The sequence below is a fragment of the Pipistrellus hanaki genome (genome assembly GCF_964339955.1).
Source record: "Pipistrellus hanaki genome assembly, chromosome: 1".
Classification (NCBI taxonomy): domain Eukaryota; kingdom Metazoa; phylum Chordata; class Mammalia; order Chiroptera; family Vespertilionidae; genus Pipistrellus; species Pipistrellus hanaki.
In genome coordinates this window covers 73501853-73518061 of record NC_140503.1, presented here as the reverse complement: position 1 = coordinate 73518061, position 16209 = coordinate 73501853, and the positions used below count along the sequence as shown (strand labels likewise).

Below are 16209 nucleotides of genomic sequence, written 5' to 3'. Positions count from 1 at the left end.
AAAAAGTCACTATGAAGTGACGAATGAATATAATAGGGTATTTTTAGTTTGTTTTGGTAAATAGAAGAGTATAAATGCAATATATATTTTAACTATTTATAAGGCACATTTACTTTTCTTTATCTGTATAAGGAAGGGATATAGAGAGCTATGAGTAATTCCAGAAAAAGGTTGGAACTGTACCAAGAATGAAAGAGACTGATTGGCACAGCCTGGTCACACATTACAACTAGAAAGAAAGCCCAATAGTGTGTTACAAGATAATGAATTAGTCAAGTGTCCAAAAGATAACTGCTCACTGCTCAAACTTGATCTTTCATCTCTCGGGAAAGGGAGACTCTGTATTACCATACTAATTATAATGCTATTACATCAACAGAAAAGCTCAAAATAAAAATGGCTTAAGCAAAGTAGAAGATTATTTTTGTCTCACATAGAAGAATCTGTAGATAAGAGTCCAGGGATGAATGACAGTTCTTTTGGGTTCCTGGGTACATTTCGTGTGTGTGTGTGTGTGTGTGTGTGTGTGTGTGTGCGGCAGTGGGTGTGCTTCCCACAAACACCAAGCAATTCTCAGACACCAGCAGTATAGCCAAGAATTGGGCTCAATTCAACACAATTCTGAGACTACCTACCTGGATTTTGCATCAGATTCCACAGGTTAAGGATTCAGCCCTACACCACCACCACTCTTTACTTCAGACCCCAGCTGAAAGCCCAGACTGTTAACTGTACTTCTAACCAACTGCTATAAGATTAGAAGTTCCAATGATCTCTTCCTTGATAACTTCCAGGTTGTTACCTGTGCCTCTGATTGACTGACTAGGTTCCAGGGTTAAACAACAAACTTTTAACTTCCACCCTGGCTAGTATTGCTCATTTGGTTGGGTGTCATCCCCCAAAAAAGGTTGCTGGTTCAATTCCCAGACAGGGCACATGCCCCAGTTTTGGGCTCATTTTAGGCTCAATCCCTGGTAGGAGACGTGTAGGATGCAGTCAGCCTATTGATGTTTCCTTCTCACATCAATGTTTTTCTCCCTCTCCCTCTCTCTCTAAAAATCAATAAAAAATAGTTTTTAAAAACTTTTAATTTTCACAGCTGAGTTTTTTAAAAGAAAGGGCTTATTAGGCCATTTCTAGCAAAAGAAGAAGACTGGTCATGGGGCATGGACTCTAAACCACTGCATAGGTAGGTAGAAAAGATAACATAGCCAATGTCCAGGAGCTTCGCCAGTGTTCTTATACATCAAAAATGGAGACAGCTGTAAGTCATTCTGAAACATTTTACATTAGCTTTAGATAAAGGAAGTGGGGGAAGGGCTAGTTCTGGGATGAGCACAACAGAGTCCACAAAGTTCATGTGCAATAAGAAGCAGGGGCTCCTGGGATTCGATGGCGCCCCGAAATTAATCCTCTCTTGGATGATCACAGAGGTAGCTTCCTGGAAATCAATCCTAAGTTCTAACAGATACCCAAGAATGCGAGCAGTCTTTTTTCATATAGCAATTAACAGGCTAACTGTTTTGTCTCTTTCACTCTCTGGTGCTGGAGTTTTAACTTATAACATCCCAGAATTTTTTCTCTTGTCACCAGTTACCTCCTATTAATTTGCTAGAGAGGCTCACTTAACTCAGAGAAACATGTTACTTACTTACTAGATCACCTGCTTTTATAAAAAGACTCAAGAGCCTTAGCTGACCAAGTAGCTCAGTTGGTTAGAGTATTGTTCTGATACAACAAGTGTAGGGGTTCTATCCCTGGTCAGGGCACATACAAGAATCAACCAATGAATGCATAAATAAGTGTAAGGGACATCTCTGGTCTTTAAGGATTTTGTCTCACTGTACCAGGCCTATCTTCACTCTCAGTGGAGAAGGCTCTGGACTGAAACCTGAATGACAACTTTATCGTTGTTCACTGTGTTTTTTCTGGTGACTCTCATGGCCAACATCTTTGTCTTTGGTTGATGATGGTGTTACAAGGGATGGCCTCCACCATTCTGGTGAATTAACTCAATGATCCTAGGTCTCTCCATGTATACAGGAGGTCTGCATGTTATTAAACTTTATTTTCTCCTGCTAGCTTGTCTCATTAATTTGATTATTAGTGTAATCACCATTAAGGTCAAGGATACATTAAGGTAAAGAATAATTTTTCCTTCCCAACATGGTTGTAGGAGGGGCTCTGGCCCGCTCCATCTTTGAGCCAACAATGTCAGTCCAAGTCCTTCTCACATTTTAATCTCTCTGACCTACACTTCTGCCACAAGTCTGACTTCAGTGGGGAAAGTTCTCTGATTTTAAGGACTCATGTGATTAGATTGGCCCCACCCAGATAATCTTTTAAGGTTTAAACCTGAACTACATATTAGAAGTTCCTTTTTCCATGTAATAGAACATATTCAGAGGTTCCAGAGTTGTGGGCATGGACGTCTGTGAAAAGTTGACATCATTTAAAGAAAAGGCACCTAGTTATAATACACTAACTGCATGGAAAAGGTGTAGGCTTGAAAGGGTCCTATGATAAACAAGATAAGCTCAGGTTTTAATCATCTTAAAAAGTTAAACCAGTTCCCAGGCCCCAATCAAGACTTCATTAATTTTGTTTTAGTTTTCATAAGAGTTCATTTTCATAAGAGTTCAAATTGATGACATGCTGGAAAGCAAGATCTCAAATGCTGAAGATATTTTTGCAGTTTTCTTCATATATATTATTCTTTGGAATATCTAATTCAAATTTTGGTCTCAACTGAGATAATATCTATCTCTTTGGTCTACAAACCAATTTCTATAATGAGACTAAAAGTGGGTATGGTAAACTTTGTAGGATATGTGTGATACTTTTAGAAAAGCTGGCATACTATATTGCTGATTCTATCGAAATATGGAGGAGGATTTAAGTTTACAGTCAATGTTTAAATAGTTTGATTTGTAAAATGTGTTGACTTTGATTTGTTGGTTATATAAATCATGCTTAAATATTTAGACACTGTTTGCTTAAATGGATTTATGAAGTAAATAGATTAAGCAAAAAAATAAAGCACAGATGGTGGTTAGTGTTCCCCTCCAGGTACAAAAAGCTCCTCAGACTTTAAATATTCTAAAAATAGGATCCAACTGCCCTGCTTTCCCTACACCCACGCCCTGGCAGCTGCTTACCACAGAGAAAAGTCCTACCACTATAGGATTCACTATGGATCTAAATCCATGGTCTCCAGCCACCCCGTCCTCAATCCGCCAAGCAATTCTTCTATGGTTTCCTTTGCCAGTCTCTTTCCTCACCCTCCTCAGAATCCAATTGAAGCCTTCTGTTTTCTCCTTAAATCCCTTACCCCCCACCCAACTTTGTCCCCACTGATAGCAGTAGATGGCCTCACCTTTTACAGTAGGGAAAAAAAAAAAAAAAAAAAAAAAAAAGCAGAAACTCTAGGCAGGAACCCCTCCCACCACCACATTGAGAAACTCACCATCCTCCTCATCTTGGCTTCCTTCTAGCTGGTTCAGTAGAAGACGTGCCCCTACTCTTGTCAATGCAGCTATCTTCATCCTCCAGTCATGGATGCCATTTCTTCCAAACATACTCTCTTCCTCTCCTCTCACCTCTCCTATATGTTCAACTTCTCCCTCTCTACTTACTTCTCCCCTTTAGTTAAATAGACTCAAGTCTCTTCAACCTAAAAGAGAAAAAATGGGTGTGGAAACAGTTGTAGAGGTTTAGTTATTCTCAGCTCTATATGCCCCCAGAACTGACTGGCATAATTCTCCTCCTCTTTAGAGTTAAATATCTATGCTCACCAGTTGCTCACTTCTATATCAACTATGGCCTCCAAAACTCCACCTAAATTGCGCTCAGCTAGTCACTCACTACTTCCGTGTCACTGAAGTCAATGGACACTTCCTAGTCTTTCTGTTTCTGGGGCTCTCCCTAACATTGGATCCTGTTGACCACACCCTCCTTCTAGAAGCACTCTCTCACCTGATTCCCTGACTGTACTCTCTGGGCTTTCCCTCCACCTCTTTGCCCAAGTCCCGGCTGTGTGTTTATTTGTTTGTTTGTTTCAGGCTCCTCTTTCTCTGTCCATCTCTTAAATGTTGGTTTTTCTCAAGGTTCTGCCCTAGGATTCCTTCTGTCTCAAAAGCAGGGATTATCCCCGTGTACTGACAACTTCTGCATTTTTTATCTCTATCCAGAATCGCCCTCCTAAATCTCAGACTTATACATTGTATGTCTCACCTTAAAGTCAACCTGCTAAAATTATAGATTTTCCCTCCCGAAATCTGTTCTCCCTCCTTGTTCCCTGTGTCTACATATGGAAACTCCCTGTTACCTCAACCAAACACCAGCTCTTATCTTCAATTCTTGCCTCTCCCATAACCCCGTATCTGATTACTCACATCCATGGGTTCCACCATTGTTTTCCACCCATCCTGGCTCAAACCACCAATCTCTCAGAATTCTACAAAAGCTTTCTAACTGGCCCCTTGACCTCCAGTTTTGCCTCCTTTAGCCCATTCTCTGCACTGGGGTTGCCATAATGATCTATCTAAATCAGAGGTTCCCAAACTTGTTTGTGCCGTAGACCCCTTGCCATGTTTTTCAGTTTTGGGTAGACCCCCTACTTACCTGATATTGATTTTTTGATAAATTTCTAACTGTAGTGAAGTTTAGTGTTAAAATTTAATAAAAAATTATGTACCTACTTTTCTCCGGCATTCTCAAACAAAATAACACTGATTCACTGTAATTTGTATGATAAACTACCAGTTTATATTTTTTTAAATATTTTCTCAGCACTTTCCTATTCAAGATTCAGGAAACAAATGAACGTATTTTTCTCACATTCATATTTATAGAGTGACGAATTGAACAAGTCGGTGCAAGTTCGCGAAGCTTTGAGACAAAAATTGGCAAGAATGTTTACTGCGCGTATGCTTGTAACAAGATGATACTGGTATATCATTATGTGCAGGTTTTTATCCTACAACTTACACAATTTTATAAACATATATAATAAATTTTTTACTTCATAGGTACTTTTATAAATAATTTATATGTTTTTATATTATAAGATAATATGATGTAAGTAAATAGATACTATCAGTGTATGTTGAGATCCACTATCGTGGACCCCCATTTTCATTTCATGGACCCCCAAATTTTTTTTTCGCTGACGTAGACCCCTTGCAGGTTGTCATAGACCCCTGGGGGTCGATATAGACCACTTTGGGAATCACTGATCTAAATGAACTTCACTGGCTAAAGCTCTTCAGAGGAACCCCAGGAGGGGAGTGGGTTTCAGAATGAAGTCCATATTTCTTAACATTGATATTTTAAGGTCCTTTGTAATCCAATTGCTGCAATATCCCTGCTTCATTTTTCACCATCTGCAAGAATGTGGAAACCCATGAAATAACACCATTTATTAACTGAGGGAAAATGGCACCTCTTAGAAAAAGAGAGTATGGCATTCAAGTCAAAACTTACCAGGGCCAGCCCTGGCCAAGGAGCTCAGCTGGTTAGAGCATTATCCCAATACACCAAGGCTATGGCTTTGATCCTTGTCATGGTACATACAAGAAAGAGTCAACCAATGAATGCATAGGTAAGTGGAGCAACAAATTGATATATATATATATATATATATATATATATATACACACACAAAATCAGTAAATAAAGGTGAAAACATTACCAGGGACAAAAGAATCATTTATAGACACAACTGAGGTAAATTTATAGACACAACTATTTTAGTTTATAAATCACATTAATCTGGGCCAAACCTAAATGGAGAAATCTTAGCTGACACTATATAACATTGATGAAAAATGGAAAGGCCATAGATGGGTTGGTGGGAAGAAGCTGGAGGAACAAAGTTAATATACTTGCATGAGAGTCAGTGAGCATAGTGGTTAAGATGGTGAACACAGGCATCTCTTACTTAGTAGCTGCACAGGACCTTGAGCAATTCAATTCTCTTCCCTGTGCCTCATTTTCCCCATCTATAAAATGGAGAGAATAATTGTACCAGTATGTACCTCACAGGATTGGAAAGCACTTAGAGCAGTGCCTGGCTCAGAGAATGTACTCAATAAATGTAAGTTACAGTTACCATATGAATTAATAGACAAGTTAAACTTATACATGTCCCAAGGATTCTTGGACAATCTTTAAAAAACAGGATTTTTATTTTGTTTTATTATGGCCATTTACCAGTCAAAATGTTTCTTTCTTTTGGGTTCACCTTTACCCATGAACACAGACTTAGTAAATATTTGCTAGGGAAATAAGATACAGCAAAACTGAGGGTCATCCTAATCTCACCAGATAATTTATGTATGTTTTAGTGTGGGAACAGGATACAGTGTGGAGTGTTCTGTATAGTCTGCTTATGTCATTGAACTGTCTGCATACTGGTGACTTTGTAATTTCTCTGTTAGAGATTTGGGGAACCCACCTACCAGTGCCACCAGAGAGAAGGGAAAGGTGATGGGTATAAACAAGAGAAGCAGTGACTAGTATCCAGTGCTCAGCTGTGGTCAAATTTTTTTAATTCACTCCTTTGAAAATAGGAGGAATCTTCAATCTGTGTAAATTGTTCAACAGTGAAGAAGAGAAATCTCATCCTGACCATTTTCAAGACCTAAACAGGAAAGCACCAGCTGGGAAACCACAGCCTGGGCTTTCCTCCTGGCCCTGCCATGAACCAGCCATGGGCCTTCAGATCACTTACCTGGGTGCTGATCTGATCTGGTCTGTAAGTGCTTGGGTCAGATGAACTTGAAAAGGTGCTCTCCAGGTCTTCAAATCTGCAAGCTGGCCTGGAACATGCAGGAACCATGCCGCATGGCTGCCCCCCAACCTACTCACTCTCATAATTGAAATGAAGCTAAAAAAAAAAAAAGCCCTAGCCAGTTTGGCTCAGTGGATAGAGCTTTGGCCTGCAGACTGAAGGGCCCCAAGTTCGATTCTGGTCAAGGGCACAGGCATGGGTTGTGGGCTCAATCCCCAGTAGGGGGTGTGCAGGAGGCAGCCGATCAGTGATTCTCATCATTGATGTTTCTATCTCTCTCTCCCTCTCCTTCATCTCTGAAATTATATTTTTTTACAAAAAAGAACTGGACACTGGCTCCATATTGATCTGTTTATTGATAAATCAAATGAAAAATAAAAGGGTATTAGATCATAAATGTGGTTTATAGGAGGGATGGGTATAGCACTGGAGAAGAAAATGAGGTTGGCCATACCATTAGAGGGAGAGGGTAGAGAAGTGGGAGGGGAAGGAAAGAAAGAGGGTATCTACTAAAACTCTCACAGCTCACCTTTCAATTTCTCATGTCATCCAAGCATTCTTTCATGAACAGAATTAACATCTGGAAATGGTTAAAGGGGCAACATCTAGTAGTTTGTCAATAAGATATGGGAAATGGGGAGTTGGAGGGGATATAAGTATAGGGTTTTGAGGGATTGTCTGACCTGAACCTGTCACCAGAACCCTTTCTGTCTATGGTGAACTGAGAGTCAGGAAATTTAATCCTAGTCCCGGCTTAGCCATGAACTATTTTGTGACTTGGGACAAGTCACTTTCCCTCTCTGGGCATTTCTTTGGCTGTAAAACAAGCAAATCCTACTCTCTGGCAGGTTCTACTCTGGCTCTTGCAATGCCACGTGTGTTGGCAACCTGAGCTAGGCCAGGAGACTGGCTCAGTTTTGGAGAAATAAAACTCCTCAGACGCCCAGGCAGAGGGCTATGGTGCTGGCCTTCCCTGGAGTTCATTGTGTCAGTGGTGGCAGCAAGCCAGAGGGTGAGTGTAAGCACACCCACCTATGAGAACTCACTCTTGCTGTAAGAGCAATCATTGCAGAGTGCTCGGACAGAGCCCAGGTTTTGCCCTACACAGAAAGCAGGTCCAGGGGATGGGGGTGATTCAACCACAGCAGTCACACACTAGGTGGGGGCTGGGGATGCAGGGCACAGTGGAGGCAGGAGGAGGAGAGGGCTGTGGGCTTTGGGGTGGGGTTGGGAGGTAGAGCCACATCAGCACCTCACCGTCTGCCACACTGCTCACTTCAGACACACTCCCCCTTGTAAGAGAGGCCTCGGCCCCTTGGTCTAGTTGAAGCAGCTCTTCAGGTAGATGCCGCCCTTGGCATCAAGATCCTTGATTCCTGTGGGGTTCATACCATCACAGCAGGGGACAGCGTTATCTCCATTAGCTGGAGTCAAATGAGGTAGGCTGACTCAGTCTCCCCCTTGCCTTTCTGTACTGACAAGCCCGCCCTCCCGCCCCAGCTCCAAGCCTCAGGGCCCAGGATTGCCAGCGCTTCCTGGACAGGGGGCAGGCCTAGCCTGGCTGAGAAGCTGGCCATGAGAATGGGAACAGGCTGCCTCTCCACAGCCCGTGTGGATTTGTGTCAACTGTGACAACTACAAGGGCAAAGGGTCCCCAAATGAAGGTCGGGGGAGAGGAGTCTACATTCGAGGTTTCTGTTTGAGAGTGCAGTGTGGTTCTGGTTTGAGCCACACTGTTTTATGGTTAGGTAGCCAGGAGTCAAATTCTGTGTGTGTGTGTGTGTGTGTGTACACCTGCACATGTGTGACAGGGTGAAGGGGATACTGGGGGAAAGACACTGAGCCTGGCCTACCTTAGTCAGGGGAAACTGCCAGAGGCCCATATCTGACAGCAGATTCTCACAATACCCCACACTGGGGTCATTTCCATAGGGATGCTGGTCCCCAGTTCAAGGCAATTCAAGCAAGGCTTTATGAAGTAACTTCTCCACAAAAGGCACAAAGGGGGCCCCCCCAGGGGGGGGGGCGCTTTGAGAGCACTGATAAGTGTAGGGGGAGGCCTAGCAGCAGCAGCCCAGGACCCTGGGAGCGGGACCTCCCCCGCTGCTTCAGCTCACTGCTCCAAGAACTTGAGGGACAGGGGGGTGCCGCTCTTGGCAAAGGGCTTCATCAGACTGCTCGGATAGATGCACCCGAGCTTCTCTGCAGTTGGGAAGCCCCAGACCCTGTAGAGAGACAGGCTCAGCCGGTCCCCAATATAGAAGGGACCCACCCATTTGGCACTGCTGCCATTCCTGGGGAGGGACAGCAAGAGGACCTGGTCGCCCACGTTCCACCCTTTCTCCTGGCTCTCCCGCTTGAAACGCCTATTCTCCGCCTTTTCACTGACCTTGTCAGCCATCCTCCAGTGGAGCTCCAGCAGCTCCCCCTTCAGCTGTAGCAGGAAGATATCCATCTTGAGCCCTTCTATATTGGCACTGCTCATCTCCCACCACAAGGGTCCCATCAGCCTCTCCTGGCCCCCGGTCAGGATCTGGAATGGTGTGGCCTGGGAGGAGGAGGCCCTGAAGGCCAGGTGCAGCAAGGGCAGGGAAGCTGCCCACTTCTTGCCGTGCAAGAAGATAAACTCGTTGAGGGCCCTCTTGAATTCCCAGTAGGCCCCTGAGCTTGTCAGACAGGGGAACTGGAGATCCCTACTCAGGGAGGTAGCCTGGGCTCCCAGGGCCAGCCCACAGCTCACCAGAACATGCCGGGCAAACTGGGGGCCTTGGGTGGCCTCCAGCTTCACAGGAACACCCCACCTTGCAAATACATGCTGAAGCAGCACTTGGGCCACAGCCATGTGTGTGTAGGGTTTCAGCGGGAATGCTTCCACCCACTTGGTGTTGGGGTCAGCCACAATCAGAACATGCTTGTGGCCCTCCTCACTTACAGTGACGGGGCCCACCACCTCAATCTGCAGGTTTGACCAGGGGGCAGTCGACCTGAGGGGCCACAGGGACTCGATAACCTTTAACTCATTGCCTAGGAGATTTCGGGGGATGCAGAACAAGCAGCTCCTACAATAATTTCTGACATGCTCCTGCATCCCGGGCCACCACCCCAGCAACCGCAGCTTCTTGTAGGTCTCCTCAGGCTTCTGGTGAGCCCCCACGGGGAGGTCATGCACAGAGAAAATCAGATCCCTCCGGAGTTGCCTCGGGACGACCCAGACCTTGGGCCTCTTATCTCCCTTGAACAGAAGGAGGCCACTCTCCTGATCCACGCTGAGTGAGTTAGAGGCAGAACTAAAGGGAGAGGAGTTGGACAATTTCTGCCCAGCCCGCAGTTTGGCAATGACATCTGCCAGGGTACTGTCACTCAGCTGTAATGCCAGCAAGTTGGGCCTCTTGTACATGGTATGGGGAGTCACTATGGGGACTGGCACATCTGCTGGCAAATTCCAAGACTCCCCGTCCCCCTGTGCACCCTGCTTGGCCAGGTTGTCCACTGTCACAGCAAACAGGGAGCCACGGTAGGCGGTTCGGTAGATAAATGGAAGGGATGGGAGGCCAGAAGTGAGGGATATGATGTAGGAGAGCAAGCTCGGGTGAGGTAGCGCGGACCCATCAGAGGACAGGAAGCCCCGGGTCCTCCACAGGGGCAGGAGCTCCCAGAGGACACTGAAGACCCAGTGGCAGTGCGTGAGGAAAACCACGGGGAAGTGGGACTGACTGAAGCGCTCCAGGCCGCAGGCCACGGCAGCCAGGTGGGCATAGGTGGGTGTGTAAGGTGAACAAGAGAAGGAAAGGGAGACGGGTGGGCTGTTGGGAGACAGGACATAGAGACCAAAGCCAGCACACCACTCATCCTCACGGTAAAAGCAATAGCCTGACATGTGGATGCAGATAAAAGTGGACAGGTCAGAGAAAGGAGGCAGAACCTGGAAGAAACGAGGCATGGAGGATGAGGGTGTCAGCAGTCGGTTTTTCCCCAGCAGGCCCTGGAGAAGGGTCAATTCCAGCGCCCTCTTGCCTTTGTCCTGTACCAAGAGGGCCCATCGGATCAACCATGCTTTGGAAAGCTTGTGGCCCTCCCATGCCTCAGGGTCCACAGTGGTCCGAGCAGCATAGGAAAGGTCCAGGACCACTGGGATGTCTCCAATGCAGCGGGAAAAGTGTTTGAGGGCCCAGGCCACAGCGTAGGGGCTGTCTCCCCCTGACTGGGGGCCCTCGCTCTCCTCGTCGGGGAGGAGGGGTTTCGAGGTATAGGCAATGAGGTGCTTTTTCCCTGAGTTCTCCTGATAGACAGTGGCCGTCAGGGCCACTTGGCTCACCATCACCTCCAGGTAAAAGGGCAGCTGAGAGTCAGGGGCCTTCAGGCAGAGGGCAGACACCAGGGCTCGCTTCAGGGCCAGAAAGGCCTTCTCATGCTCCTGGTGCCATTGCCAGTCTGGCTTCTGCTTGAGGAGGCTGTGTAGTGGGCCCACAAGGGCTTCATAGTCGGGGATGACTTCCCGGTGGGAGTCCATAAATCCCATGAAGAAGGAGAGTGCAGTGAAGTTCCTGGGGATGGTCATCTGGGCCAGGTGGGCAAGAACCTGCTGGCAGGGAGCCTTCCCATCCCAGGGGATACCTAGGGATGGAGGAGCCACCACTGGAAGGAGATCGATGTCAAGGGCTTCGTCGAGGGGATCGTGGAGGCTGAGGCACCGGAGGATTTCCTCTGAAAGGGCGGGGCACTCAAACTTAAACACCGATGTCGGCGAGGAGTCCTGGTCCTCTTCCTCGGCTGGCCTCTGTGTGTCCTGCTCCTCCCTCTGCTCCTCGTCCTGTCTCTCCCTCAGCTCTGGCTCTTCATCCTGCCTCTCTTCCTTCTCCTCCCTAACTTCTTCCACTTTCTGAGGACTCTCCAGGGGCTCTGAATTGGAGGTATCGCTCAGCTCAGAGATCCTGGCTGAGCTGGGAGGAAGAGCCTTCCACACCTTCAGGAAGTTGCCAACGTCAGTATCCAACCTGCACCAAAACAGCAGAGCGGAGGGACTGATGCAACAGGGAAAGAGAAAGCCCGCCCCCAGAGGTCATCCAAGGGGGAAACCACACCAGTGGAAACCCTTTGGAGTGCCACCCCATTGCTCAGTATCCCTAAAGCTGGGCAGAGGGCCAGCCCCCGACATAGTAGAGCCTCAGTCAGGACCATGCCTGCAAGTACTTCCCCTACCTCCACCATGTACCAGGCCTCAATATGAGATTCTGCCTTGCTTTGAAGGCTTATAAAGTCAAAACCTCATTGACCAAGTGGCATTTTCAATCAGTTTTAAGTCAGTGGTTGATAAGAATTAGATGGCTGGTGCTTCCAACCTAACCCCAGGATGAGCAAGCCAAGGAGAGGTCAAGAGAGGGAAGGAGAGGATTCCAAGATGGTGGCGGATTTAGTAGAAGCTGCACTGACACTCTCCCAGGACCAAACTGGGTATACAACTAAAATATAGAAAAACCATCCTGAATAATCAACTGAAGACTAGCTTGAGAGAACCCTGATAACCAAGGATGGAAAGTGGAGACCTCATAGAGACTGGCAGGAAGTGTGGAGGCACAGATGGGCTAGCCAGGCTCCCACAGACAGAAGATGAAGTTCCAGAGAGAGATATCTCAGCCGTGAGGGGTTGCCACTGAGAACTCTGGAGGCTAAACCTCAAGCTGGGCTCCCAGCCCAAAGAATCAAAACCAAGAAAGGTGCCCATGTAACATCTGCTTGCGAAAAGCTGCAGGGTTGCTATCTGTCAGAGAGAGACAGCTGGAAATGCAGGCACCCTCTTAAATGGGCAATGCACAAAATTTCCTGTGTAGCTACTCACCTTCGGCTTCAGCAGCGAGAGGGCAGAGTAAACTAGAGCTGTGTAAGGAGAATCCAGGGTTCAGGGCTCTGGGGCTAGAGCTCTGAGGGCAGTCACCTGGATTCCTGTGCTGAGTCATTCCCTCATACTGCAGAAGACACCTTTCCCAGGCGGACCTTAACCATCCAGGCAGCTTTTGCCTTGGGGAGAAAGCAATTGCTCCACCCAGTTAGGAAAACCTGCTGAGTTTACATCTTGCTGTGGTCTATAGCTTGAGGCTAAATAAGAGACTGAGAATAACAATCAGCCTCCTGGCAGAGGTGGATCTCGGGTGCTTTTAGTTTTTGCCTGATCTGCTTCTGGATCCAGGGCTAGGAAAAGCCAAGGTTGGTGCACATCTTGGTCTTTTCCAAACTCAGCCCTGACAGAGGGAGTCACAGTGGTGGATTGCTTATACCTCCAAACAAGGTACTCAGGGCTAGTCACAAACAGCATCTGACATTGTCCTGCACAGAGACCCTCTGAAGAGACTGGGAGTCATAGCAGATGTACCTAATATGTGGAAACAAACCCAAACAGGCAGCCAAAATGGGAAGACAAAAATGCCCCAAATGAAAGGACAAGAGAATTTTCCAGAAAAATAGCCAAATGAAATGAAAATAAGTAATTTTCAGACAGAGTTCAGAATAATGATTATAAGTATGCTCAACAGCATGCGAAAAAAATATAGAAGCTATGAAAAATGACCAGTCTGAAATGAAGAATGACATAGCAGTAATAAAGAATATATTGGGCCCTGGCCAGTTTGGCTCAGTGTCAGTCTGCAGACTGAGGGGACTCAGATTTGATTCCAGTACAAGGGCATGTACCTTGGTTGTAGGCTCGATACCCAGCCCCAGCCAACGGCACATGCAAGAAGCAACCAATGTGTCTCTTTCACATCAATGTAACTCTCTGTGTTTCTCCCCTTCCCTTTCACTCTCTCTAGAAATCAATGGGAAAATATCCTCGTATGAGGATAAATAAATAAATAAGAATACATTGCAAGGAATAAGCAGAAGGTTAGAGGAAGCCGAGGATCATGTCAGCGAATTCGAAGATAGGGTAGAAAAAAATCACTCAGAGAGCCAAAAAAGTAAAACCAATTAAAAAATAGGAGGACAGCTTAAGGGAGCTGTGGGACAATATAAAATGTAACAATATTTGCATTATAGGAGTACCAGAAGGGGGAGAAAGTAAAAGAGAGAATCTGTTTGAAGAAACAATGGCAGAAAACACCCTTAATCTGGTGAAGGAAAAAGTCACACAAGTTCAGGAGGCACAGACAGTCCCAAGCAAAAGAACCCAAAATGGCCCACACCAAGACACATTATAATAAAAATGCCAAAAATTAAAGACAACAAGAGAATCTTAAAGGCAGCAAGAGAAAAGCAATTTGTGACCTACAAAGGAGCTCCATAAGCCTGTCACCTGCTTTCTCATCAGAAACTCTACAGGACAGAAGGGAATGGCATGAAGTATTTAAGGTAATGAAAAGCAAGGATCTGAAACTCAAAGCTGTCCAACCAAAGCTATATATCATTCAAAATAGATGGTGAAATAAAGAACACCCTGGACAAAGAAAGGCTAAAGTAGTTTATCACCACCAAACCAGCATTGCAGGAAATGTTAAAGGGACTGCTGTAATAATAAGAAATAGAGAGAGAGAAACATAGGCATACAGAATTTAAATGGCAATAAATGAATACCTATTAATAATAACATTAAATGTAAGTAGATTAAATACATAGAGTAGCTGAATAAATATAAAACATGCCCCAAATATATGCTGTCCACAAGAGACCCACCTCAGAACAAAAGATTCACACAGGATAAGAATGAAGGGATGGAAAATTTTTTCCATGTAAATGGAAATGAAGAAAAAGCTGTGGTAGCAATACTCATATCTGACAAAAGAGACTTCAAAATGAAGGTCATGACAAGAAACAATTAAGGTCTCTACATAATACTAAAGGGATTGATACAAAAGGATATAATCCTGCCGAAGCCAGTTTGGCTCAGTGGTAGAGCATCGGTCTGCGGACTGAAAGGTCCCAGGTTCGATTCCGGGCAAGGGCATGTACATTGCCCTATCGGGGGTGTGGCAGCTGGTCGATATTTCTCTCTCATCGACGTTTCTAGCTCTCTATCTCTCTCCCTTCCTCTCTGTAAAAAATCAATAAAATAAAAAATAAAATAAAATAAAATAAAGGATATAATCCTGGCAAACATGTATGCACCCTGTATAGGAGCAGCTAAATATATATTAAAAAATCAAAAAGTTCTGGAGGACCTTAATAAAGAAATGGACAGCAATATATTCTTATTAGGGGACTTGAACACCCTACCAACTTCACTGGATAGATCTTCCAGACAAAAATCAACAAGGAAAGAGTGACTCTAAATGACACACTACATCAGATATATTTAATTGACATTTACAGAATATTTCACCCAAAGCTGCAGAACATACATTCTTCTCAAGAGCACATGGAACATTCTCAAAGATGGACCACATGTTAGGACACAACTCAAGTCTCTCCAAGTTCAAGAAGACGGAAGTAATATCAAGCATCTTCTCAGATCACAATGGAATGAAATTAGAAATCAACTACAGTAAAAACACTCAAAAACATTCAAACACATGGAAGCTAAATAGCATGCTATTAAACAATGAATGGGTTAACAATGAGATCAAGAAAGAAAATAAAAAACTTCCTGGAAACAAATGAAAATGAACACACAACAACACAAAATCTATGGGATACAATGAAAGCAGTCCTTAGGGGGAAGTTCATAGTACTAGAGGCCTGGAAAAAAAAAAAAAAAAATCTTTTAATAATTATCTAACACTACAACTTAAACAATTAGAAAGAGAACTAAAAATCCCAGAGTAAGTAGAAAGAAGGAAATAATAAAGACTAGAGCAGAAATAAAATATATAGAGACTAAAAAAATAATGCAAAAGGTCAAGAAAACCAAGAGCTGATGGTTTAAAAAGATAAACAAGATTAATAAACCATTAGCCAGACTTATTAAGAAACAAAGAGAACCAAAATAAATAAAATCAGAAATGAAAGAAGTGAAGTAACAACTGGCACCACAGAAATACAAAAGATTATAAGAAAATACTACCAACAACTATATGCCAACAAACTGAACAATGGGGATGAAATGGACAAATTCCCAGAAAAATACAACCTTTCAAAACTGAATCAGGAAGAATCAACAAGCATAAATAGAACAATAAAAACTGGTGAAATTGAAGCAGTAATCAAAACACTCCCAGCAAACAAAAGCCCTGGTTTGGATGGCTTCACCGGGGTCATTTACCAAACATTCAAAGAATTAGCATCGATCCTCCTCAAACTATTCCAAAAAAATCCAAGAGGAAGGAACACTTCCAAGCTCTTTTTATGATGCCACCATTATCCTAATTTCAAAACCAGAAAAAGACACTACAAAGAAAGAGAATTATGGGCCAGCCTTAGCTGGTTGGCTCAGTGAGTAGAGCATCAGCCTGCAGACTGAAGGGTCCCAGGTTTGATTCCAATCAAGGACA

At 44.6% G+C, this 16209-nt stretch overlaps 1 protein-coding gene across 1 annotated transcript in view; it reads right to left on the bottom strand.

Moving 5' to 3' along the window:
- Positions 1–7130: 7130 nt before the first annotated feature.
- Positions 7131–16209, bottom strand: part of NYNRIN (NYN domain and retroviral integrase containing) — a 28039-nt gene continuing 18960 nt past the window's right edge. The window contains exon 8 of the mRNA XM_084861126.1: positions 7131–11787. Coding sequence (XP_084717252.1) covers positions 8907–11787 — 2881 coding nt within the window. The 3' untranslated portion in view covers positions 7131–8906. The remainder of the gene's footprint in view (positions 11788–16209) is intronic.